The sequence below is a fragment of the Epinephelus fuscoguttatus genome, linkage group LG6, assembly GCF_011397635.1.
Source record: "Epinephelus fuscoguttatus linkage group LG6, E.fuscoguttatus.final_Chr_v1".
NCBI lineage: Eukaryota > Metazoa > Chordata > Actinopteri > Perciformes > Serranidae > Epinephelus > Epinephelus fuscoguttatus.
The window spans coordinates 7285027-7312837 of record NC_064757.1 but is presented as its reverse complement, the minus strand read 5'-3'; the positions used below and the strand labels follow the sequence as shown (position 1 = coordinate 7312837).

The window sequence follows — 27811 nt, the reverse complement described above, 5'->3', positions numbered from 1 at the left end:
TGATCAAATTAAACTCTGTTGTGTCCTCTGTTTATGCGGTATTTCCACATGTGTGTAAACAACTATAATAAGACTATTCCACATGAAACTAGTTACTTCAGCAGTCACTATTAAAGCATTTACACATTAGCATCACCAAGAAAAGCACGTTTTCAAACCGCCAGAATGTAATCTGTTACAGACTGTGATGTCAGTAATATGACCCAGTGCACTACATGGTCACCAGTGATCCAAATACATGTCCATATTTACCACATCCTGTTGAGCAAGTCATGTCTGATTCAGGGAATTCCCCTCAAACCACAGAAAAGAGGAAACAAAATGAAACTGAAACACTTTAATTTATTCAGCCAGTCAGCAAAAAAGGGATGTTTTTCACTATTTTTTCAAGCAGAGCAAGAGTTTAGTGGGAATTCATTAGAATAGACTAAGGTTAGAGGGTTTTTTAAAATTTAATTTCAACTACCTCATTATCTGAAAGATGCCTTTTGGTATATGTATTAATGTAAATACATGATTTCCCACTCAGATACATAGAATAATACCTATCTTATGACACAATCACCATCTTTGTGTATTTCCAGGTCTTATCTTGTGTTCACACCAGACGCAAATACAACAGTTTGCACAAGTGAGTTAAATGTAAAGTCAGTATAAAGATGCCATTAGATGCCATTTTTTATTCCCATCGGACGACGTGATTGATGCGACCAATGCAAACAATGCGAGATGTGTGAATTAAGCTGCACTAATGAGGCAAGTAGCACGATTTTGCATCATACGTTCATTCGAGAGTTCATTCCTGTCACGGTAGCCAATCAGCATTGAGATTCTCCAGGGACATATGATGCTGAGGACGTACCGGTGGAAGTTCATTTATTGATTCAGCAATTTCATATGCTTATGATGTGAGTTATTCGCGTATGAAGCAAATCAACACAAAATATCCATCCATCCATTTTCAACTGCTTATCTGAAGCTGGATCGCGGGGGCAGTAGGCTGAGCAAAGTATTCCAGACATCCATCTCCCTAGCAATGCTACTCCTGGGGGACCCTGAGGCATTCCCAGGCCAGACGATATATATGATCCCTCCAGCGTGTTCTGAGTCTACCGCGGGGCCTCCTACCAGTTGGAGTTTCCCAGAACACCACTGGGAGGTGCCCAGGAGGCATCCTGATCAGATACCAGAACCACCTCAACTGCGGCTTTCAACACGAAGGAGCAGCGGCTCAACTCCAAGCTCCCTCTGGATGTCCGAGCTCCTTACCCTATCTCTAAGGCTGAGCCCAGCCACCCCATGGAGGAAACATATTTTGGTCGCTTGTACCTGCAACCTCAGTCTTTCAGCAGGGAAACAAAATATTCTCGTATTCAAACTCATGCAAGTAACGCAACATAAAAATTCCCATCGTGTTTGGTGTGAACACAACATTAGACAGTCATTCATGTTTTCATTTAACAAATTGTTGTATGCAAGAATTTGGACATTAAAGCTGAAATGAATTGAACTGATTCCCTGAGAGACCTCTCAGCTGTATGGATACAATATTACAAGACAAAGCCATTATATACACTTTAAAGTTTCAGTGTGTAGGATTTAGGAGGATATGATGGGAGAAATGGAATGTTATAATAATATTTAGTGTATAATCACCTGAAAATAGGAATTGTTGTGTTTTCATGACCTTAGAATGGACAGTTTATATTTACAAAGGGAACAAGTCCTTGTGTACAGAGACTGCCATGTTGCATCGCCATGTTTTACAGTAGCCCAGAATGGACAAACCAAAAACTGGCTCCATATTTTTGCATCGGCCACCTTAGTTACAAGCCCCTTCACAGCGAGCAGTGTTGGAAAACAGATTTTCCAACATGAAAGTGCTTGATTCTATCTTTTTACCAGTTTAAATCACAGGGTCTGTTTGGTTTGGAGAGGAAGAGACCAATGTGGATATCTGGCTCCCATTAAAAACCTTATGATCTATGAACACTGGAGGAAATCTAATGCTCCTTTAATGATTCTCTGAAACAAAGCCTCTGGAGGAGAAGTGTCTCTAATTCCTGAGAAACAGGCATATGAGAGGAAAAAGGAACGGACAGAGAAAGTGAAAGTCAAACTGGAGAGTGAAACCATTGCATCATACTGTACAGCAGTTCTGTGGCTGTTGACCAGTGTATAAAAGACAGTTCTCCTGTGAGTTGTACATCATCAGGAGTCCAGACTGAAGAAAGACACAGTGTGAGCCATAACCTGTCTACAGCCAACAACTATGAATTCAGCTGTCATCGCCTTTCTCGCCAGCCTGCTTGTCCTCTGTGCACAAGGTACTGTCAACAGTTCAGTGTTCTGTGATTGTTTTGTACTTGTGATGGAACTGACATCCCACTTTAGTACAACACTTGAACTATTTTCTACATGCTTTCTGTAACTGTATGATAATATGGGGTGTTTTGCTGTAATGCTGCATCTTGGATGCAGCTGATTTCAGCAGAAAAGTTGATATACTTAGTTTATTATTTAAAGAAAAAAAATCCTGCACAGTTTAGGCTACCTTAAAGAGATGATCAGCAATTAATAAGGTTGTGTCTTTTCTTCCCACAGGACAACAGGACCCTTCCAGTAAGTGCAAGTGTTACAGTTTTATTGGCAGGATCAGTCCGAAGCTCATCAAGGGAGAGCCAGTCATACACAGCCCAAGTAACTTCTGTCCACATACAGAGATTATGTGAGTAAATGAGCTGAATTAAGCCACATTTACCAACATGTCATTCTTCTGCATTTCTTCAGCTTCTCTCTAACATGCCTCTCTCTTCTCTCCTAGTATTACAACAGCAGATATGAAAAAATGTGTTAATCCAAAGTCACCACTCGGACAACTCATTCTGAAAAACAAAGAAAAGTAAGAACGGATGGACTGCACTAACTTCAGACACCACAGTGTCCAATATAAAATACTGCTGTGAATGTGTCAGATCTCCAGTGATTTTTACTAACAGTGTCATATGTTGTTTCAGGCAGGAGAAGAATGGAGCTGGGAGCATGACAAAGATGACAACGACAACAGCTTCCAGTCAGACTCATACAACGAGACTCCATCAGACATCCAAGCTTTAAGACTCCACCACTGCACTGCAGATGATACACTGGAACTGAAACACTGCTGTTATAATACAAGGAGCTGATCATGATCACTGCCTCTGACATGTAAATAAGTGTATATAAATGATCAAAATGTTCTCAATGGCCAGTATTCTGTTCCTGCCCTACTAACTTAAATTGTCTTCATGTATTTATATCATGTAAATAATCTGTATATATTTTTTAAATATTTAAAATAAATCACATCTGATTGGACTTTCTGGGCTCTGTGTTTTGTCTTTATGTTCTAAGGGAGTTGTTCCTGACCTTTTTTCCTGACCAACCCTTTTTCTATGATTGACTAAACTGACATCCCCTGTCTAAGTGATACATTTTCTGGATATTTTCAATTATATTAAATGCATAACTGTAACAGTACAGAACAACTGATAAACTGTACAATCAATCCAAATAGTGAGCCCAATAACTGCAGGAAGTTTGTGTATAATGAGTGATTTAGATGATTTTTTAGCAAATTATTTCCTATAAATATTGTTAATTGTTGAGTATTTCCTGATATTTTTAGGAACTTTATTATATGATTCTCTGTCTGTATTATGTATTTTCTGATTTTTAACCATCATGGATATTTTTGGATATCAATTACACATTGTTATGTTAAATTCATGAAGAAAACATTGGTTTTTTTGCATGCCTCCACAATGAGCGGAGAATTAAAAAAAGGCAAATGAAACTTGGTAAAAGGGGACCGCACTTACAACAGAAAAACTACATCAAAATGTAAATTCTCAACCTTTCACACAACTTGTGTAGTATAATCATATGCTCTGTACTTCTCAAACACATGCATGTCTCTTGCTTGCCTCCAGAGTGAATGGAGAATCCAAAACAAACACAGACACACACACACACACACACACACACACACAAAAAAACATGTCACGTTTCCAACATTTCAGTACAGACAGTCCAGCACCTGGCCACATGCATATGTTTTTTTTTTTTTAAGATATTGTTTTGCCTTAAATGGACAGGACAGTTAAGTGTGAAAGGGGGAGAGAGAGAGGATGACATGCAGCAAAGGGCCACAGGCTGGACTCGAACCCAGGCCGCTACGGCAACGGCAACGGCCTTGTACATGGGGCGCCTGCTCTACCACTAAGCCACCGATGCCCCTACATGCATGTGTTTGAGCTCATACCCACGCTCATCCTCAGACACACTCAGAAACACTTATAGGCAAAAATGTTTTATATTAACAGCAACTTTGTGAAAATGCATGTGTTTAGGAAGTACTGAGCATACAGCTGGATATTTGGGAGTTGGATTATACTGCACAAGTTTAAATGGATGTTTTGATATGGTTTTGCTGTTGTTAAATGCTGTCCCCAGTGACTTCATTCATCGACAAAACTATATCAAAACAGCACTTTACAAAGTCTCCTGCCCCTCCGCGACCCTCAAGCATATTCAAGTACAGAAATGGATGGATGATCAGTACTTCCCAAACACATGCATTTTCAATAAAATGTTACAAATAAAAAGACACATTAGTTCAAACAGCTTTACACACAGACAAGTAGCATGTCTAGGCACACACCTGCATTCGACCTCGACTCAAGTGGAGCTCATACACATGCAGCTGCTAAGGCACGCTCAGGGTGTGCTATTCATAGGCAGAAGTGTTTTATAGTGTAGCATTTTAGTGAAAATTGATGTTTGGGAAGCACTGAGCGTACAGCTGGATAAATGAGACTTCAATTATAGTGCACAAGTTGTGCGGGTGTTTGTAAACAGATGAACAGCCCTCTGAAACAGATTTTATGTAGTTTTGCTGTTGTTAAACTTGGACCCCAATCACTTCAAATAATGAAGAATGTTTGCCTTTTTTGGATTCTCCATTCAACGTGGAGGTATTTCTTTAAGTATCTATGATTGTTAAAAATCTGAAAAATACATAATACAGATAGAATTGTATAAAGAAAGCTTTGAAAAGTATCAAGAAAATTCATCTCTCAAAAATAATGAAAATGTTGGGGCATGCGGGAACAACAAAGTTTTCTTCACAAATTCAAGGTAACATACAGTGAGTAATTGATATATAAACAGTCATTTTGCAGTATGAAGTATTCTCTTAACAGTTATATTTTTTACCATGAATAATAATAGAGACTTTGAAAATGACATTTGTAATGATTCCCCCCCCCCCCCCCCTCCCCCCTTCCCAAATATCTCACAAGCAGAGGTCACCTATCAATCTAATATAGTAATCCACATTGATGGAAATCTTTTTTTCCACTTAATCATAATCACATCCTCCTTAAAGTCCAAAGACATACTGACATACCAAACATAAGTAAGATTTTATAGTATTTTTGTTATGTGCACATACTTAATATCTCAACCCATGCAAACACACATTTCTTCACTGGCTCATTCACTGGCTTTAAATATTATCACACATATTCTTTTCCTTTTTAATTCTCATTGCTTTTATTCAGCTGCTGATATTAAATATTTTAGAAAACAGCACAGCATCTTGTCAGTGATACAGAATATTACATCTCAAAGTCATTAACATAGAAATATCCATATTAATGTTCTCAATAAGACATTATTAAGAACTGTTAATTAAAGGTATACTATGCAGGATCTCTTAAAAAAAAATAAAAACTATGTGTAGTCATACCAAAGTGATCCTTCTCAATCATCACTTTCGACCCACTAGAAGTGTATTTATCTGCAGAGACTGCCTTCTGCCTGGATTTTCTTCCATTCATGATGGTTGGCACAATTCTGGGCTGCAAGCTTTGGGCTTTGGGTGTGTAGCCCCCAGCCAATAACAGCACACAGGTGAGGTTGGGACGTTATCCAGGGTTCAGACAGCTCAAGGCAAGTAAGATTTAAGACTTTCAAAAACTTTTTAATGTCAGTTGAAATGACTTTAAGACCAATTTTAAAATGACTGAAATATTAGAAAACATGAACAAACATCAATTAGGATTGCCCGAATCTTTGTTGTAACATAAAACATGACTTTTTGTCTTATGGCGGAGACTGAGGTAGGACAGAATTGAGAAATATCTGGTTTTCTTGGCATTTTTTTATGTCTCTCACTCAACATGTGGCATTCCACTTCCGTGATTTCCATCGTGCAGAGTTTAATTTTTTTTTGTTGCATTTTTAAGACTTTTGAAAGACTGATTTAAGACATTTTAATACCAATCAAGGCCTTCATTTTAGATTACTGAATTCAATGACTTTTTAAGAATTCGTGGGAACGCTATTTTAAAAAGGCAGCCATTAGAATTTTATGGGGTTGGCTTTCACATTTACTTATGCTGGCAAGCACTGACGGAGAGCCTGGTGAAGAAGAGCAGCATGGAGTTTGCTTGTCGTCTGTTGAACAGGTGCTGGTGCTCATCTTACATAGTTTGCTTAAGTATCGCCTTTTGCATTACAACAAATGTAATGCTGCTACAATCGTACAGCAGCTCACAGTGTATGTACAAGCAGTGTATAGAGGAGGGGCCAAGCTCTAATGTTGTCTTTACAAACAGTAACAGACAGACCCTGCATAGTTTATCTTTAAAGACATAAAACCAAAGCAAAACATAGCAGTCAGAAATACTATCGGTTTGTTGTCCAGTAAATCAAGCAACATGTTCCACATCAATACTCCCTTACATCAGCATGCTAAGCTTATGCAGTTAGTTTTGTAACACCAGAGCTCCTTCAAAACAAAAGCACTAACTATTCCTCTCTGTGATCCCTTTGCCATCGGTTCTTCTAGGATGAAGCCCAGAAATAGCTGGTCCTGTACTTCAGAGATTCAAAACAAACTACATCAGTTTCCTAATCCTCCAAAAATACAGCAAAACTTACTGATTCAAAGGAATAATTCAACCGAAAAATGACCGTTTGTACGTTAGTTACTTACCCTGCGTTACCTTGATTTGTATGGAAAACTGTTTTTCTCGCATGAACTGAAGTCATTGGGGGCAGCATTTAACAACAGCAAAACCATATCACAACATCCATCTGTGCAATATAATCCAACTCCCATACTGTATATCCAGCTGTAAGCTCAGTGCTTCCCAAACACATGCATTTTTACTAAGCTGTTACAAAATATAACACTTTCGTCTACAAGCAGTGTGCCCCTAGTGTGCCTGAGCATAAGCATGGGTATGAGCTCTGCTAGAGCAGATTTCAAACGTATGCGTGTTGCCAGGCAAGCTACTCAGGCATGCACTAGACTGTCTGAACTGACATGATACAAACGTGGCTTGTTTATTTTTGTTTCGGGTTCTCCGTTCACTCTGGAGTCATGCAAGAGAAATGCATGTGTTTGGGAAGTACAGAGCATATGGCTGGATAAAGGACACTTTGATTATACTGACCGAGTTATGTGAAAGTTTGAAAAGTGATGTTTTGATATAGTTTTGCTACTGTTAAATGTGGATCACTTAAATTCATGAAGGATGTTCATCTTTTTTGGATTCTCCGCTCACCATGGAGACATGCAATAAAATCAAAGTTTTCTTCATGAATTTAGAGAACACGCAATGAGTAATTGATATACAAATGGTCATTTTGTGGGTGACGCATTCCATTAATTCAAGTCATTCTATGCATGGTGCATGGTGCACAGTGCACAATACCTTTAACAGTCATACTGCTTGGCATTAGAGATCAACTGATAGCAGTTGTTGAAGGCTGACAGGCAATGTATAGACTGAAGTTGACATTAGCTACTAAAAGGATTAAAGGATCCATTTCCCTCATGTCCCTCCTGAAGGTATCTGCAGCGCAGAACAGAATGAGGGCTTTCCGAGGCATTTCATAATCATGACTGGTAAAGGCACCGTTGAAATGACTTAGGAGAAATAGCTTTTATATACACGCAATTACATACACAAAAAGTTGATTTGATGCTCAAATGGTGCATATCCTTTTAAAATACTTTGATGTTTAATTAAGTAATTTTTAACTAAAAGCAAGCCAATTGACACACAGCAGACCTGGGGCGGCGAGTATTCCAATGTAGGGATGCTGGTTGGTGTCTGGAATCAAGAAACATTTTTAGGTCCCACAGCTCATTGTTGCTTTGGGAACACAGATATCTGGCCCTGCATGTTCTTACAAACCTTTTCAAATCTTTGTGTTGTCAGTCTGTCTGACAGCTGCTGGAGCCAATTATAGGCTGAGAAATGCTGAGTTGGGCAGTAGCTTGGCACAGGGGTGTCTGGGCTGCAGACCTCCTTCTTCACTGCTGTGGTGCATCTTGGGAGGTAGAGTCCTGAATAGCTTTTGCAGGTACTGTGGTAGAGTTTTGAGCAAGCAGCTGCTGGGGTGGACGCAGGAACACCAGCATCACTGTGATGTTATCAGTAGAACCAGCTGCTTTAGCTTGACCTACCAACTGTTGAGCAACTCTCAGTCCAACAGTGTCCTCAGACTGTTCCAGCGGAGCATCTTCCCCACCCTCAGGGTCACCAGACTGCTGGAGTGCATCCAGGACCATGTGTGGGACCTCTGAAGGTTTTACAGCATCAAAGAAGCCGTCACATGCTAGCAGCACGTAGTCCTCGTCCCCGGACAGCTGGGTTGTTGAGCAGTCGGCATCTCCAGACACGTAGGGCTTCTGGTCAAAGTCACCTGGTGAAGGGATGTGGATGTATGGTTAGAAGGTTCAGCTGAACACAGCAGTACCTCTTCAGACTGAGTCAATCCAGGCCTGAAGGCTCTTTATTAAATCTACAGCTGAACTGTTTGGTTGGCATGAAGATCAACTGTCCTAACAGGATATCTCACTAATCTTACACAGAAGAGCCTGGTCAAGAGATGGATTGGGTTGACATTTTTGGCTGATTTTACAGTAGCTTTTGCAGATATAATATCGGGTTTACAACTATCACACAGTTTGTAGACAGGCACCAAGTAGAAACAATGCAGGCAGAACTATTGTGTCTTTATAAACAGACAGCAAACAACCAAATTAATGGCTACCTCATAGCAGACATTTCCTGCTAGCTAGTAGACATGGTCATAGCAAAGAAGTATTCGGTTGACAGCGAGAGCCACCACTTTCAGAAGTAGTGAAAAGTTGAATACTTATTCACTGAAAGATGAACCAATACTGTTTGTCTCATCTGTTTGGGGTGTTTTTTAATAGTCCGTATGACATGAGCAGCAGCTGTTCCACAGTTATTTTCACATTATCTAATCTAGCCCCCATTCAAAAACGTTTGGACACTCCTAACCTTAAATGAAATGGTAGGACTATTTTGCCGTTCCCCTAAATGTCCATAAGAGGGAGCCACATGTCTGAAGATAAAGTCTGCAGTCACAAGATGAAAAGGAAAAAATACAATGAGAGTAAAGAGAATAGAGAAGAAAATGAGCAGAGCTGTGTGTGGACACAGGTAGGTTTCCACAGAGAAAAAAAAACAATTGTATTTTAATTAAAGTTTGATTTCAAATTTAGAAAATAACACATAGAAATGGAAAATAGAAATGGTGTCATATTTCATTTAGGTTTATTACACTTATTTTCAGTTATATAGCACAGCTTGTTCAGCTTACATAGCCTACCTACATACAAGTGGGATGTTGAATGAATGCGTTTAAATTAATTTATTATTAATAATTTGTTTACACTCATACATGATGACTGGTAATGTATTGAAGAGAAGTTTTGTGGGGTGGGCAGCACGAGTCATTGATCATGTACCTGCTACAAGGGAGCATCAATAAAAATAAAATTGACGCCATATTTTGCAAAAAGTATTAAAGGTCAAAAGGTTTTCTATGTATCAACTTGAAGGAACCGTTACTGTGAGAGAATCAGTCTGTCCATCACTATGATAATCTGCAAATAGTAAAATGCACATTAACTGTAGATAAACTGTTTTGTAAGCAGATCGTGTTTTTAGTTTTTTTTATAGTCAAACTTTAAGAGACTGCAACCACAATTGGGATTTGGACGCTCCCAGTTCTTCACTAAATTTCACAAAAGCTTTCTAAAGTATAAAGGAGCTGACCTGAATATACATCAGTACCTCCAGGATTTCGCAGGATGTTTTTGAAATTGCTGCAGCCTGAAATGTCTGATTTCATGTGGGCTTTTCTGAAAATGTGTGATGTATGATGCAATATTTTTATGTGTTTTATATCATTATAAGAAATAAATAATATAAAAAATATTATTTAAAAAAAATACAATTAAATAGGATTCACTTCATGATATCATGCATTTTCAGCGTGAATATTGGCCTAAAATAAACCAAATATTAAAAAATCTTTACTGGTCCAAAGTTTTCTTCGTTATTCATGTCAAAGCCAGTCAGGAAGATTTAGAAGGCAACAGTGAGGTCTACAATGACAAACAGTCTATGTTGTAAAGACAGTGACTGACAGGTGTGGTGTCTAAGGCAGACACCACCATAGTGTTGGTATCAGATGAAAGAGAGAAACTGTGTGCCTCGCAGCTTCACCTTCAGGTGAGGGTGAGCCCGAGATCCAAACCCCCGTCAGCTTCACCATCAGCTGAGAGAGAGCCCCCCCCCCCCCCAGTTTTAGCGTCAGGTGAGAGAGAGACACCATGCAATCTGCAGCTTCACCGTCAGGTGAGGAGTAACATTAGTCATATGATGCTTATAATTTTCCCTGTAATTATTTGTGTCACTGTGTTAGCCGCATGATAAACAGAGATAGAGAGAGAAAGACAAGCGGGCAAGGAGGAGCTGTGTGCATCAATGCACTGCATACAGCTCGACTGAAATGAGATTTTGCCCATTTTAAATAGTCAAATTTGCGGTAAAGTTGTGGTGACTGGACAAATTTCCAAGGGAGCGGCTGAATTTACGTTACTTGTTGCGATTGCACATCGTGAAGTCCTGGAGGGACTGATACATCATTGACTAAACAAAACCCTGCTGACTTGACTAAACACAAGTAAATGATAGACTGTTATGCTATTTTTGGTTTGGTATTTAAATTTGACTCCCATATTTCTGAACACAGGGACAATTTCATTTAAGTTGTGTAAAGTTCTACTTTTTTTTATGTCAAAGCAAATGTGAGGGGCCGTAAAATGCCATGTCTTTAACCGCCTGGAAAACGTGAGGTGAGATGGTGGGCACTACTCTGTGCCAGCTTTAACTTCTCCTCCATTTAACAGCAACTGATATTCACTTTTTACTTATGACCCTCCTTATAGAACCTAGATAGGGGGGATTCCACACAAATCGTTTTTTCTCTGCTCCTGCTGGTTGCGATTGACTTACCTATAGCTCTGGATACAGCGTATGTGCCATTAACACGCCAGCAACCCATGAAGGTGATACAGCCACCAAGATCCTCAATTCTCTGTTTCTCATCCTGGATGGCAGAGGACAAAAGACACCAACTTTACCATCCAACCACCTTCCCACAATTTAGTTTATCTACAGATGTGCAGTAATTTGTTGTAACTATTTTCACTGTTAGGTGAATCTAAACTCCACATGTGTCACGTGACTGTCATCAGTCAAGTCAGCACAGCCACATCTAGTGTTTTGGTGAAGAAGCAGCAGTAAAGGCGTTCAGTCAGTAACAACTAGACTGGACAAAAGTAAAATCTATAGGAGCAAGATTTTGATGATCTTTTACACAGTCTTTTGCATGGGCTGAAAAATCATTTTTCCTTAGCAAATGTCATTATTACTTGAAAACAGACAAATGTTTGGAGGTACGGTAATTTTTACATTTTTTCTCAATTCATCTAATTCAGCAAAATGTTTACAGAACCATGACAGGAGCTGCATTTCACTGTCTTTAAAAGTGCAGCCTGGGTGGAAAAATGTTTATTTTACCTTCATCTTTGCCTGCTATTGTGCTGAATCCACCTGATAGAATAACTGTGTCAACTAATTCTATATTCCTGTGTATTGACAGTGTGTATATTTACCTCTCTGTCTGGTTTATGGGGGTCCATGAGTGTAACAGCCTGTCCCTTTTTGACCAGTATTGCTTGAGAGTCTCCCAGCCAGGCCACAGTCAGCTCCTGTCCCTGGATTAGCACTGCCACGCCTGTAGTGCCACTCCGCAGACGCTGACAACAGCATGCGCGCGCACACACACACACACACACACACACACACACACACAAAACACTCAGATCCCAGAACCCATAATTACAATCTAGTGGTCAGAGCTCTGAATGCAACACATAGCAGCATCTAGCCAATCGGAGCTCCTGCTGCAAATCTGTGGGTTGGATTTGATTCAATTTTGAGATGCCCACTGCTTAAATTTAAGGGAGCTGTGTTTAAACAAACCCAAACTCCAAATGAAAACTGCAAATGCTGAAAAAGTTAAATCTAAAAGCCTTTGCAAAATTAATCTTGTGATTTGATTTTAAAATTCTATTACTAATTCATGATTAAAAGACAAAAACGGAATAGAATTATTATCTAGTAAAGTAAAAAAAAATTGATCTTTCAAATACTATATTGTTGTTGATATTATAATAACAGTGCATGTTTGTCAGCTGAAATGAGAAGCTCCTCACTGCAGTGTGCAATTTGGGGCCGCGGTCAACATGGGCGGAATCAAACCCTGAGTGCCACCCTGCGTTAGCAATTTTGTGTGCGTTTACTGCTAGTTAGTTAGTTAACTGCTACCCCGCAGTTCCTCTATGCCTTTCTCCCAGCCTATGAGACTACTTTTGCCGTGAGGAGAGCAGCCAGCACCTCTAAAGAGGCAGAGACAGACTTGCTGCAGCAACTCAAGTTCTGCCAAAGCTAACCTGCTAACCCAGCAATGGGGGTCACAGCGGGCTAGTCACCGGTGGCAGTGCTGGTCATAACCAGTGTAATGACAGCAACAGAAGCTTGCTGACCTGGCAGAGACTTGGGGTTTGCTTGGTTGAATGCTAGTTGCTACAGCCGCGATTGAAGGTCCATCTCCCAAGCTGCTCTCCTCCCAGCTAAGAAGTCTGATATACGGGAGTGAGGCTGAGGGACCACAGGGTGCAGTGCAGTCCTTCTCCGAGGAATATGATTACAGTGGCTTGGAAAATAGCAATATAGAGCACTGAATTTGATGAATGTACACATTATTATGGATCCCACTACATTTCTCGCCAAGTCCCACCCTATGATATCTCAAAAAAAACCAAAAAAAAACCTGACAAAAGTCCACAGCTCTACATCCAGGAGTGTGTGGACACTGGAGAAAAGCAAACAGAGAGCCACCGCCCTCCAGTCTTCTCCCTGGTTCTCTGGTAGAGGAGCAAGGCACAGCAGTCAGTCAAAGGGGCTTTTTAAGATGAGAGGACAGCCAGGGCCAGCAGCATGTTGGAGAAACAGAGGGAGTGCAGGAGTCCTCACATCCTTGGATGTGAAGCCTCCAACATGCTCTACAGGTGTTTGGTCTCCTCTCACCCACTATGACCGCCCCTCCAGCCCCGGTAAAACCTCCAGCATGCTTCACGGGCCCTGGTTTGAGCTGCTTGGCTCTATCTCACAGCCTACAAGCAGCCTCCAAGTGACCCATGCTGTGCTCCACTCTTCCATCAGAGGACCAAGAGGTCAATTTGCAATTGCATTGTAATTTATTTTAAACTAGGCAATGTTTATTACAGATACATCAGTACTTCATGCAGTACTGATGTCCTCTTTTTAGGTGGTGCCGCTGAGTGAATCAAACGTGCTCACTGTGAGTTTAAAGGTTTGACTCCGCCCACATTGAGCACCACCCTGAACTGCACATTGCAGTGAGGGGTACTTGGCTGGAACCTGTTCAGGATGTGGTAGTGGTGCTGCTTTAGTACCTCTCTCTTGGCTTTGCCTCTGAAAATGTCATCAGTGTATTTGAAGGCACTTTTAAGGGCTGTGGCTGCATCTCTCTGTAGTGTCTCCTGTTTACTCAGAGCAACATGGAGGTGAGTGGCAGCATAGATGGCAGCATCCACCCCTCCATGGCCGTCAAACACAGCGTAGTAGGCACGCTCCACTCCGTCCTGGACCATGGTATAGACAGAGAGAAAGACATCAAATAGGTGTTTCATCTTAATAATCTGATGGTGTTACAAGAAAACCAGCGTGAAGCAGTGTTGTTACTGTGAAAGTCTTCACCTGGATTCCAAAGAGCTGGTTGAACTCAGCCAGGGTTACGTGTTTGTCCTCCATCTTTCTCCTGGTGTTCTTGATGGCATGGACAGAGCAGCGGAGGAACTGGGAGGGAGAGGGAGGGGGCTTAGGGAAGTTTTGATGCCATGCCAGCGCCACATCTATCAGCTTGTTGATGAAGAGACGTTGGACCGCCTCTGACTGAAGCACTAACAGAAAGATAAAATCATCAAGAAATCAGTGACAACCTTTTGGTTCTTAATATTTTTTGCTACTAGTATATACAGTGCAATATTAAAGGAGACCTATTATTCTTTCACTTATTTTCTGTTATACATACAATACATGCATGCAAAACATTGATAGATGTTCATATCGAACATTAAGTTTCAAATAGTAAGGTAAATGTATGTAAAAGTAATCTCTGTGAGCAAAAACCTCAGACTTCACACTGATCTAAATACTCTGTTTACAGTGTTTTCTTCTGCTTTTGCGACATCAGCTCATGATAGATTTCTTTATATGGTCATCTGCTCCAGGCACACTACTGCAAGTGTTTACATTACGTAGCCTTCACTGCTATATGCAGCTACATGCTAAAGTCAGGGAGACTTGTAATCTTAGTTGCTGATGTTGTAAATTTCTTCTCAGTTTTGGATCATTTTCCTACTGGAACATGCCCGGTTGTGTTTAGGTTATTGGTTATTCTTCATGTTAGAAAGTCCTACTATTCTCTGTTAAAGTCATTCCCCAATGATGATGCTGAGATGCCAAGATGTGTAAGAAATGGCAGTTAACAGGAACTGTGGAGGTCAAGTTGAGGTCTGGAAGACCAAGAAAACTTTCTGAGAGAACTACTCATAGGGTTGTTAGAAAGGCAAATCAAAACCCCTGTTTGACTACAAAACAACGGCAGGAAGATTTATCAGACTCTGGTGGTGGTCTGTGCAGTGACACCTGTACAAATATGACCTTCATGGAAGAGTCATCAGAAGAAAACCTTTCCTGTGTCCTCACCACAAAATTCAGCATCAGAAGTTTGCAAAGGAACATCTAAACAAGCCTGATGCTTTTTGGAAACAAGTCCTGTGGACTGATGAAGTTAAAATAGAACTGTTTCGATGCAAAGAGCAAAGGTGTGTTTGGAGAAAAAAGGATGCAGAATAGGGGTGGGCAAAATGGCCCTAAAATAATATCACGATATTTCAGGGTATTTTTGCGATAACGTTATTCTTAACAATATGACAAATTAGAAAGAAATATATATATATATTATCAATTTCAGAAAAAAGTGTGATATAGTTTCACATGTCAATCTAACAGTTTGCCTTCAGATATTCAGAAAAACCTAAACTAAAATGATTTAGATTCTGTATACAAAATTAATAGTTCAACAAAAATTTTTTTCCCACAACATAAACATTTAAATAGCTCCCAAATACAAAAAAAAATGTACCCTGGGATCTATATATATATATAAATCAACAGGTGATTTCCTTCTCTTTTAGCAAAATCCTAAATGATTGAGTTGTTTTTCTTCCCACCTGGACCTTTATGCTCTCCCAGTTCTCCTCTCATCATCACGCTGTAACCAGTGACAGGCTGTTATGCTACAATAACTATTACGCATTCACATATATGTAGTTTTTTTTCTCGCATAGGTTTACATTACCAAAGGTTTATGACAAAAGAACACCAACCCCTGTGTGCACACAGCAAAGAGGAGAGGAAGAGACGCTCTGCTGTTGCAGGCGGAGTCGCTGAATAAGTTCCCTCTGCAGAGATGGTAACTCATGGTAACTTGCTAAAAGAGTCTGAGATGTCCGGGGCAGTTCATGAAACATTCAGGACGTCTAGGACTAACGACGCCACAGTTTATTTCACACTACTGAAGCTTCTCCTCTTTCTGGAACTACCAGGGAGTCGGCCATGCTTGTTGTTGACTTGGGTATGAGTATGACATCAATATGTCAAGAAGCCAAAATATCGCAAGTATCACATGATATTAAAAATTTTACCATCTGTAAAAAGAGATGAAGAGAGGATGGCTTCTACAACAGGACAATGATCCTAGTAGTGACCATGCAGGGTGCCCAAACTTTTGCTTCAGACCCTTCATCTTTTTTTTTTTTTTTTTTTAAAGATTGAAATTAAAAAGTAAGTGCTTAAAATATTGAAGAAATGTGTCATCTTTAACTTTTTGTTTTTTTGGAATCAGATCATCTTTTACTTGCTTAGCTAGTCGCAGTAATGGCATTTTGACCAGGGGTGCCCAAACTTATGCACGTAACTGTAAAGTCCCTTGTAGTGTTTAACCCACAGAGAAACATGAACAACTCTGCAGTTCCTCTCAGCTCTACAGCACTTTTTAGCCTCTTCTAGCTCAGTACTTTGGTTTTATGTCACAGTTATTATTTTCGTTCACCCTCACTATACTCAACTGTTAAGCAGCAAGCAGCAGACAGACAGAGTTACAGACTAGCTTGTGCACATAGTTAAGCATTTAGTAGCTCATGAGCCAGGTCTATGCTTGTGGGAGCTGGTGGAGACCAAAAACCAAGCTAAAGGACGGTGATGACTGGACTTAGATTCATCAGCTGGACCTAAACAGGCATCCAAAAAAATAATAATGCCACTCTGTGTCAAATAATCACTTACAGGTTTGTGATTAACTTTTTAAGGTGATAATATTTCAGCATTGTGTTAACAACTTGTTGCACTGCCTCCAAGTAGTTGTGGAAATTTACTGCTTATGTCTGGCAACATAGCTCCCATTTTTATCATTAAGAGTTGACTAAAGATTTGAGACACCACTCAGTGAAACAAAATCTAATTTAACAGCACCACAAACCACAGCCTCCAAACTGAGCCTACAGTAAAACTCTTACAGACTACTTGCTGTTCCTCTTCCTGGCTGTCAGCTTCCTGGGAGCAGTGAAAAGGTGAGAGGTCGTTCTGCAGCAGTTGGGACAGCGCTGCCTGGCACAGCAGGGCACTGAGGCCTGCAGGAGCACCCCTGAACCAACAAAAACAAGCAGAAATACATGAACATGATTAATGTCTCTCATCAGACTTTGCAGCAAAGTAACACTGTACTCAATTGTACAGCCAGATGTGAGTGAATCACCTCAGTACAGAAATAAACAAGCAAATGCTAGCAAACACAAATGGGTAAAATATAACTGGAGCACAATATGTGCTTATTTAAATGAGTAACAGCTGCTAAATACAGAACTAACTGTGAGATAAACTCTGTCATCTGTCAGTCCTTCTGCTTTACAGAATTACATTTCTGTTGCAGAAACAGACTGAGCTAAGGAAACAGGAAGTGGGCAGAACAATGTGTTTGTACAGACAGGATATGAAGTCTTCCTGACAGGGCATACTTCTGAAGTAAAATGTGAGCCCAACAGAGAGCACAGCACACACAAGGCGATGATTCAGAGACCAAGACCTCACACATTTTTTAAATTAGACTTTTCCTCTACTAAGTTTGGCTGAGCTGGTGGGTTGCTCATAGCTGTTCTAATGCTCATTTTAAAAGGGATATGACTAAGAAGGGAGGAGACTTCAGGCAATTTGCACAGTGCAGTCCATAAGAGCTAAGAGGATGAGACATCTTTTCATGACTTTCCAGCATGTATGTCTTACCAAACTACATGACTAAAACATATCCATCTTTACTGTTTTTAAATGGTTTCCACTGCATTTAGGCTGAAAATCACCTCATGTCATGAAGAACCTGCCCATGAGCCTCTTTCAAACATGCACCTTGTTATAAAAATCTGACTGCAACTATACATGTCACATATCTGGACTAGGAAGGTGCACTCAGAGCAGTGCAGAGCTCCACCAGGTATAATGAACAAACCAACAGAAATAGGCAAGGCTACAAAATCAGGCAGGCAAAACTTCTGGAACGCCCTCAGTGCGCTATAATGTTCTATAATGCAGCAGAAGGAACAAAACGCAGCTGCACCTGATGTAAATGTACCTCCTGGCTCCCTACCATTCATGATGGCAATGGACTAAATGACTAAAACAAGGTTCAAAATGAGACCAAACTTTTCTATGGGTGTCAGTTTTTTAACCACGACAAAAACCAAACTGCGTCCTGCTCCTGCAACAGAATAGGTAAGGCTTGTTTTTAGTAGAGCAGATTTTCGGAAATCTTCCCGCCCCTACCAGCTGGTAAAAAGGAGTCAGCAGTCAATGACGACCACTATAAAACAGCCAATAAAACAGGTTTTTCAACAACTGTGAATCACTGCAACCCTGAGATGTCCTTGTGTGCACACAAAATATGAGGCTGATGGGTCTGGTAGTTTGTGGGATCTACTGCGAACAGACAGATACACACACTCGCACGCAAGCACACACACGACCAAACGCATGATCCCCAGGTTTATGCCTGGCAAAGAAAATGAGCTCCTAAGTAACTTTAATGTAAAAATTACAATAGCAACATTTCTGTAACACTTTCAACATGGCATTGTCTGTATTTAATGCTGTCAGATTACGTTAATTGTCCTGCAAGTTTATCACAGTGATTAAATCATTGCTCACTTACAAAGAGAAGGGAAAAATAACTCTTGTATGACAATAACAATCAACTGGGCACTCCCTCCCTATGTTTTCAAGTTTCATTTCTGTAAACCGCAGGAATGAAGTGCAACACCTCACATAGAGTGTGTGAGCAAACAGCAATAATTGAGACAGTCCTATCCCGTCTGAATAAAGTCATTAAGAATATTTCTGTACCTTTCAAATACTGTAAATGATTATCAAAGATTAGTTATAACAGTGGAGGAGGATAATGAGCGAAGAGTTCTGTTGTTATGTCCTCCACAGCTCGTTTGGAATTTTCTGGTTTTACTTTTTTACAGCGTGTCAGCAACTATTATTCAGTCTACCCCTGCAGTCTGAAGTCAAACAGCAAAGTCAACCATGCATACTGAATGAGCAGGGCAAGAGCAGAGCTGTCAGGAATCTGAGGAATGTAGCCACATATGCACAACATGGGCGGACACTGCAAGCAGTACCAAGCAGGGGTGGCCCACGTACCGAATATATACGATATATTCTAATATTTTATATGTGACAAAGCAGATGACCATATTGACATATTGAGATTTTCCTTGTGCATTATAGTAATTTATTTATGTTTATGTGCAGGGACTTGTTTTCACTCCCTCTTGTGCAGACATCCTAAGTTGATCAACCACGTTCACCCGTTTGTCACTCATTGTCCTGCCATCTCATCAATTCAAAATAGAGAAAGATCATGAAGCAGATCTACCATTTGGAGGTCGTTTGGTGTCAGGAGGACAGATGTGAAACAGACTACTATCAACTTGCAAAATATGCCACAAGATAATTGCTACAAAAGGAAGCGGTACCACAGATCCGTTTCATCACTTAAAACATAACCCAGTGCAGACTGAAGAAACGGATCAATTAACTAAACTTCAAAATTGCCTTAAAGACATAAAATCCTGGATGAGTTCCAATTTCCTGATGTTAAATTCAGCGAAAATGAAGTTATTGTTCTCGAGCACCAAACAACTCAGAAACTCTTTATCTGATGATATAGTTTCTTTAGATGGCATTGCTCTGGCCTCTAGCACTACCGTAAGAAACCTCGGAGTAACATTTGATCAAGATTTGTCTTTTAACTTTTAATATTTAAAACAAACCTCATGGACTGCATTTTTTCATCTGCGTAACACTGCAAAAAATTTGGCCTATCCTGACCCGAAAAGATGCAGAAAAATTGGTCCACGCTTTTGTTGCCTCTAGGATGGGTTACTGTAACTCTCTATTATCAGGTAGCTGTAGTAAGTCCTTAAAAACTCTCCAGCTAATCCAGAATGCAGCCTCACGTGTGCTGACAGGAATTAAGAAACAAGATCACATTTCTCCTGTTTTAGCTTGTCTGCACTGGCTCCCTGTAAAATCCAGAATTGAATTTAAAATCTGTCTCCTACATTACAAAGCTGTAAATAGTCAGGCTCCATCATATCTTAGAGAGCTCATAGTGCCCTATTATCCCACCAGAACACTGCGCTCTGAGAATGCAGGGTTACTCGTGGTTCCTAAAGTCTCCATAAGTAGAACAGGAGCCACAGCCTTCAGCTATCAGGCTCCTCTTCTGTGGAATCATCTTCCTGTTTGGGTCTGGGAGGCAGACACCGTCTCCACATTTAAGACTAGACTTAAGACTTTCCTTTTTGATAAAGCTTATAGTTAGGGCTGGCTCAGGCTTGCCCTGTACCAGCCCCTAGTTAGGCTGACTTAGGCCTAGTCTGCCAGAGGACCCCCCTATAATACACTGGGCACCTTCTCTCTCTCTCTCTCTCTCTCTCTCTCTCTCCTTTGCTAACATTCATGTCCTGTTACTGCATGTCACTAACTCGGCTTCTTCTCCGGAGCCTTTGTGCTCCACTGCCTGGCAGGTTAACTCGTATCGCAGCTATGCCTGGATCGCGTGACGTGGTTGTCCTGCTGCCGTGGTCCTGCCTGATGCTGCTGTTGGGATTCACAGGACCACAGATGATTTATCATTTGGTAAAATCATCACTGATTTAAAGGCTTTTTCCTCTGCATGCTCTTTGTCTTCAAACAAAGACAGCTAGGTGACACCCATCTCCACAGGAGGTCTCACCTCACACCTCAGTGAGAGACAAGTCTCACAACTTGATTGGACAGTACTTTTACAGTGACATGTGACTCTGTGATGTCACAGGCATCTGTACAAGGTCTGCTCCCTTCAGATTTTTTTTTCTTGCTCTGGAGCTTCAACAGCTCACACCTCTCTCCGGCTGGGCCTGGAACAGCAGAGGCCCAGATCCTTGCTTCTTGCCCCAACCACTAAAGGGAGGGCAACTGATCACAGACTCGTTTGCAACACAAATCACATTCACATAGACTCATTAACAAATAGGCTTTCAACAGAGCTACACCCAAACAGGCATCTCAAAGTTCCCGCTTCTTTTCCTTTGTCTTTGTCCTGATCACACAGTCAGACGAACACCTCCCCCGGCCTGAAGCCAGCCTTGATTCGGCCATTTTGGTAGTTCTCTGTTGTCAGCCATTTTGTTTTGTAGACCAAACGGCTCCTTGATCACCACACCTGCCTTTGCCTTTCTCTTCTTTCTCTCTCTCACACACACACACACACATATACACACCAAGCTTGTATATAGTTAGTTAGAATTTGTGTGTTTTGGTTTGCTTTGCTAGTTTGTGAATAAATATATTTCTTTGGAATCATACCTGCTGTCTGTTTAATGTTGCACAAGAGTGAATGAATAGTCAACCTCTGCTGCGTCAAGAACTCCGAAATCCTTCAGGCGTTACTGTTAATTTTGGTTGTTGTCATTAATTTAATTATTAATCAAAACTCCAAATTAATAGTTTAGCCTATTTTATGAGACTGATATCTTTAACTGGCTGTCATTTTTCCCTTTTCGGGAATGGTGCCCCACAAGGTGATTTAATGTTAATTAAGTCACATTATTTAACATAATTATTAATTATGAATAATAATTATTAATTATTTCCGATAGCCAATTAAATCCCAACATATTCGGCGCTGCCATTTGAAACCCGAATTTATGTTCCCAACATTTTGGTGCCGCTGTGTGAAGCCTAATGTGTTGACCCCAACACCGCCTATTGCTGTTGTTATCATTAGTCATACTTCTACTGTTATTATACACATATGGTTATTGTCACATACATATACTATCATATATTAATATATACTTACAACATATTGTACCACAATAGCCGTAATTATTATTATAATATTATTAATTACATTAATGTTGTTGTAAGCTACTGTCATTACCTCCGCCAAGGAGGTTATGTTTTCGCTCACGTTGGTCTGTTTGTCTGCAAAATTACTCTAAAAGTTCTGAACGGATTTTGATGAAATTTTCAGAAAAGGTTGATACTGGGACAAGGAACAGATGTTAAAATTTTGGTGGTGATTGGTTGAAGCGAAGTGGATAAAATAATAAAATGGCGGGAAATCCGAGCTGTTTGGCAGAGGTCTGCGCTCTCCGAGTGCTCTAGTTACTGTCTGTCTTGCATCTCTCTCTGTCTCTCTATATGTCTCATTTTGTCATATGGATTACTGTTAATTTATCATGTTGATCTGTTCTGTATGACATCTATTGCACGTCCGTCTGTCTGTCCTGGAAGAGGGATCCCTCCTCAGTTGCTCTTCCTGAGATTTCTACAGTTTTCTTCTCCATTAAAGGGTTTCCCGCTGTGAGGGTCCAAAGGACAGAGGGATGTTGTATGCTGTAAAGCCCTCTGAGGCAAACTGTGATTTGTGATATTAGGCTTTATAAATAAAATTGATTGATTGATTGATTGATTGATTGATTCATCGTAGTCAAGACTGTCAAACTAGCCCCCACATTAATTTGCAGTATGTGTATGGGCATTACAGTCAGAGCATGTCAAAAGATTTAAACATAAAAGTGACCTTATGGTGAAAGTTATAGGCAATTTCACAGTAATTCCATTTATTCACATAATACTGTTATTTGGTCCATACACAGATAAATACATTTATAGCATGTGGGTTATGTGGCTTTTGTGTATCCTTCAGGCCTACCAACCACATAAAAAGCATTCTGTGAACTGCTCCCTCCCAGTCAGTCATACCTGGCAGCCAGTAGCTTCAGGCCGAGCTCCAGGCTCTCTCCATGCAGCTCCTCCAGAGACACTTTTCGACTCAAAGGGCTGACAGGCAGTGGACTGCCTTCCTCCAGAGCAGCAGGGAACTCCTCCACAAACCTCCCCAGGAAGCACCTGGCCTCCTCCTCCATCCCGCTGGCTCTGGCTGCAGTAAGCACTCCGGTGAACAGGGGGTCAGCACTCACAGGTCAGGAGGAGACACTTAAAGGGCAGAGAAAGCAGGCTTCAAATTTAACTCTGCACTTTGTGGTATAAACATCGCAGATGAAACTTTTAATTCCCAGCTGGTATCACCTTTGTGAGATACACCCACAACTCAATTAATACTATTACGTTATTATTATTATTGTTAGCACTATCCTTATTATAAGTTATAATCATTATATTGTTTTAACCTGTCATAGAAGCACACTAGGAAATTTAACTTAAGTCTACACCTACTGATGTAACTACTTTGACTTAGGGACAGTACTTTACTTATCAGAGGACGGGAGTGACTGTGTGTAAGTTTGTGTTTTCTTTAATTTTATTTTTATCTTGATTTTCACCGAAGCTAATAATAATAATAATAATAATAATACTAATAATTAGTATTATTTTGAATAATCATGCCAAATGTAGGGCGGCACGGTGGTGTGGTGGTTAGCACTCTCGCCTCACAGCAAGAGGGTTGCTGGTTCGATCCCGGGCGTGGGAGCCCTTCTGTGCGGAGTTTGCATGTTCTCCCTGTGTCAGCGTGAGTTCTCTCTGGGCACTCTAGCTTCCTCCCACAGTCCAAAGACATGCAGATTGGGGACTAGGTTAATTGATAACTCTAAATTGTCTGTAGGCGTGAATGGTTGTTTGTTGTTTCTTTGTCTCTATGTGTCAGCCCTGCAATAGTCTGGCGACCTGTCCAGGGTGTACCCTGCCTCTGTACTCTGCCCTGTCAGCTGGGATAGGCTCCAGTCGCCCCGCGACCCTCAAGAGGATGAAGAGGTTAAAAGAATGAATGCCAAATGTAGGTACTATTGTAGCCAGTGCAATAAGCAAACAGTAGAGAGTTAACACGGAAAAAACAAAAAAAACAACAACCCAAAAAACCATTTCTTGAGAAAAATGCTACTCCTCCTTAGAAGTATGTTTTGAAGGACAGTCAAAAAATTGAAAATTTGGTGGTAACTTCTGTTTTTATTTTCTGGCTGTGATAAAATGGTGTAATTTTGGCAAATTTTAAAGCAAACATGCCTTTCACACTTGCCAGCAGGATGTGGGGTAAGACGGTATTCAAAATAAACAGAAAATACTAATGCTGCCCCCTAATAGTCGACCAAACATTAATCAACCAGAAAGGTCACTGATTGTCATGATTTTATTGGTCACTTAGCAGAAAAAAACAAAACAAAACAACCAAAACAAAAAACAACCAAAACATGAAACCATGTGGGAATTTAATTTGATAGGACAGACAAAAGAAGTGGCCACACTCAGCAGTCAGACAGGAGTCACGTTTATTTACACTTCTGGTACCTGCGGTTATCATACAGGCTAATTAATAACATGTCGAGCAGGAAATCCAAAGTGTGAGATTATTTTGAGAAGGTGAAGGACGAACCCAAGGTGATATGTAAACTCTGCACACAAACATTACTACAAACATGACGTATCATCTGAAACATGTAAGTAGCTGCATGCCCATTAGCCACTTAGCACAATCATTACTGCTTTGCTGACAGGGTAATTAACGGGTGGCTCATTCAGTGTTTGATGTGCACTTCAAGATAAAATATAGCCCTATATTAATGATGGTTCATTAGTATGGTTTTGTATTTCTCTAATGTAGCACAGTGTTGACAATGTTACTGATACTATTCTTCCTCAGGCCTTGAATTCAAACCATTATGTTGCCCCGCCCAAAATATATATAAAAAAAATATTATAAACATGCGGGCGACTAGTTGACGAATGGCCCTAAATGACGACTATTGCTCAAATAGGAAAATTCTTAGGCCTAATCCCAATATCCCCCCTTGTCCACCACCCCTTAGCCCTTGGCCCTACCCCTAGCCCTTGCCCACTACCCCTTGGCCCTTGAAATGAAGCAACAAGGGGTAGGGGTTGAAATCTTTCCCTAGGAATTGGGTCGGTTATGTTCACGCATATGTAACTATTTTAATCAGGAAGCCGTGAGCCATCTACATTTCCAAATGGACATCTACAATGTAACGGTAACGTTTGCTACTATTATGCTTGCTACTAACGTACCATTAGAGTAATAAGATATGTACTACAGGGGACTTCTGCTAGCTAGCTAGCTAACCAGCTAACATTACAAGGCAGCATTGTTATACTAGCTGGCGTGTTATCGTAATGTGAAAAATCCGACAATTTTGCAGAACAGGACAGATGACAGACGCCAGATAGTGCTAGCTAACAAGCAACCTGACGACGGTAACGTTACCTAGCTGGCTAGCTTTCTGTCAAGTCCAATCTAGGCATCGTGAATATCAATAAAAACTTTTCCCCCCGTCTCTTGCTCGGTGGTAGCCATGGTGACATCTACCCCTCGCTGGCAAGTCAGCATCTGAAATCCCTCACTCCAAAGGGCTATTTTCATACCCACTACCCCTCATTATGCCCCCTACCCCTACACGCAAAAAGGAATTGGGACACCCCTAACCCTCGCGAGAATGAGCAAATCTAGGGGTAGGGCCAAGGGGTGGTATTGGGACGGGCCCTTAGTCGGGAACAGCCCTAGAAAATACAACCAATTAAAGTTGTTTGTCGCCCCTCTGAGCCAGTGGTTCCCAATTGGAACAAAAATACATACAAATAAAAATAAATAAAAAATAAATAAAAGGGGTCCCTCAAGGAAAAGGTTGTGAACCACTGCTTTAAGCCAAAATAAAAAGTGCTTAAAAATTTGACATAGCTCCTCCATTTTGCACCAACCCTTTCTCTCCCTTATAAATAACTTGAAGTTTCTGACTATCTTAAATTTTTGACTTATGTCAAATGTTTGATTTATTAGGTTAAACTTGTGAGACTAAGTCTACATTTATGATGGTAAATTTATTATTAGTACTTTTTTAAAAAAAAATATTTTACAATTTTGACCAACTAGCATTTAATTTTTTCCATTATGCCCATGTTCTCTTTTTCTTTTCTCGGCGGAAATGGGCTTCCATACCTTTAAATAACACTAGCCGGTGGGCAGCCATCATCTTTTAAACAAGAGGCGGTTACGGTATCTTAAGGATGTCAGGTTGGCCGGCTAGTCCATGTGTAAAGAGTTAATACTGCGGAAATGACATTTCTTTAAAAAAAAAAAAAAAAAAAAAAAAAGAACAGGAGGACGTATGAAGGCTCCTGCAAACTATGGTGCCACATTATTTCCACAGCAGAGGGAGACGCATGTTACAAGGCTGTCGAGACTGTAGACATAACGTTACAATTAGCTACCAAATACTAATAGCTAGCAACGTAGCAACGTAACTTAGTCAACTTAGTTTTGCGATATTTTTTATTTTCCCAAATGCGTAAAAATCGCGTGAAATTGCGCGTTGAAAGTTAAGTTACTTTTTTCAGTGTTGGCGACGGCGTTCTCATGGTTGTACCATTAATGTTCACTGATATGCATGCAGTCAGTAACATACAATTGCGTAGGATTAGTGCACAAATTACAATTTTACCGACGAGCAGAGTGCAGCTTCTTCGTCTTACCTGGAGCTAGCTCAACTGGAGCAATCCTGTAGTGTAGTAGGCCCACAAACAGACCGACAGCCGAGGGAAACACGCCCTTTGACGAGACAAAGAGTCGAGATTCATTGACAAAGCACACATACATGAACCTGCGCTGGTAGCCCTGATCGTTAAAAGACTGCTGGTCGGAAGACAGGCACAGTGAACACTATCAATAATGTTAAGAGATCTGCAGTATGCTCAACACGCCATTGGACATCACTGTCCTGTACGCTATCACATGTCCCTCCTTCCACTGTAGATTTAAAGGGACATACCAAGTGGAAACACGACACTAGACAACAAAAGTGAAAACACACTACTATACACACTATAACTTATTATAATTAATGATCAAAGCAGGAGCTGGTTACTTCAATAAAAAAAATCTAAAACGGGTAGCCCTCTTGTAGTGGAAATGCAAATCCCTGCTGTGCTAGGCTGATGGCCCAAACCAGGCCAGGCCAGGCCATACCTGTCGTAAAGGGGTATTTGTTATATTTACTGAAATTGTCACTATATCCACACAGTAGTACCTGAGACAGATTATCTGTGAAAAAACACCGTGTGCCTCTGCTCCTTGTGGTGCCTTTAATGGCATTTTCTAAAATCCACTGCACTGACTGAAAACCAGAGCCAAGCAGTCTTTGACGCAGCTGTCAATTTCGTTAATCACTGCTCCTGAACTAGTCAAACTGTCAAACTGGCAGCACTCAACACATATTAATTAAGATTATGTTACTGCATTGCCTATTTCTCTCCTCAAATATTTTCAGAATCATATTTTAGTGTACTGTTTAGCTGTATAAGGAGAAGTTTGTGAGCAGGACTCCATGTTAAAAATAGTTGAGCGAAAACCAAACACCGCCCACTGTCCAGACCACTTTATCATTTTACAGCTAAACAGTACATTAAAAACAGCTGAGGCAAGAAATGGGCAATTCAGTCACAGATTTTTCATTCATATCACCAGCAGTGCCTAATTTATCAGTTTGACTGCAATTCAGGAGCAGTGATTGACAGCTGCATTAGAGACTCCTCAGCAATGATTGGCTGTCTTCATTCAGCCACCGTGGATTCTAGCAAATGCCATTAGAAGCACTATGAGGAGGATTTTTTTCCCCCACTATCTGTCACATGTACTACCGTGTGGATATAGT

The 27811-nt window shown here is 40.5% G+C and overlaps 1 protein-coding gene across 1 annotated transcript; it reads right to left on the bottom strand.

The window, feature by feature from the left end:
• Positions 1–5419: 5419 nt before the first annotated feature.
• ppm1f (protein phosphatase, Mg2+/Mn2+ dependent, 1F) lies at positions 5420–26874 on the bottom strand. The gene is made up of 8 exons (XM_049579910.1): positions 26634–26874; positions 22899–23132; positions 17108–17235; positions 14226–14428; positions 13922–14110; positions 12056–12199; positions 11394–11487; positions 5420–8763 (listed from the first exon to the last, which is right to left on the bottom strand). The coding sequence occupies exons 2-8, from the start codon at positions 23060–23062 to the stop codon at positions 8372–8374; spliced, it is 1314 nt and encodes a 437-aa protein (XP_049435867.1). The 5' UTR covers positions 23063–23132; positions 26634–26874; the 3' UTR covers positions 5420–8371.
• Between the last annotated feature and the right edge of the window lie 937 nt (positions 26875–27811).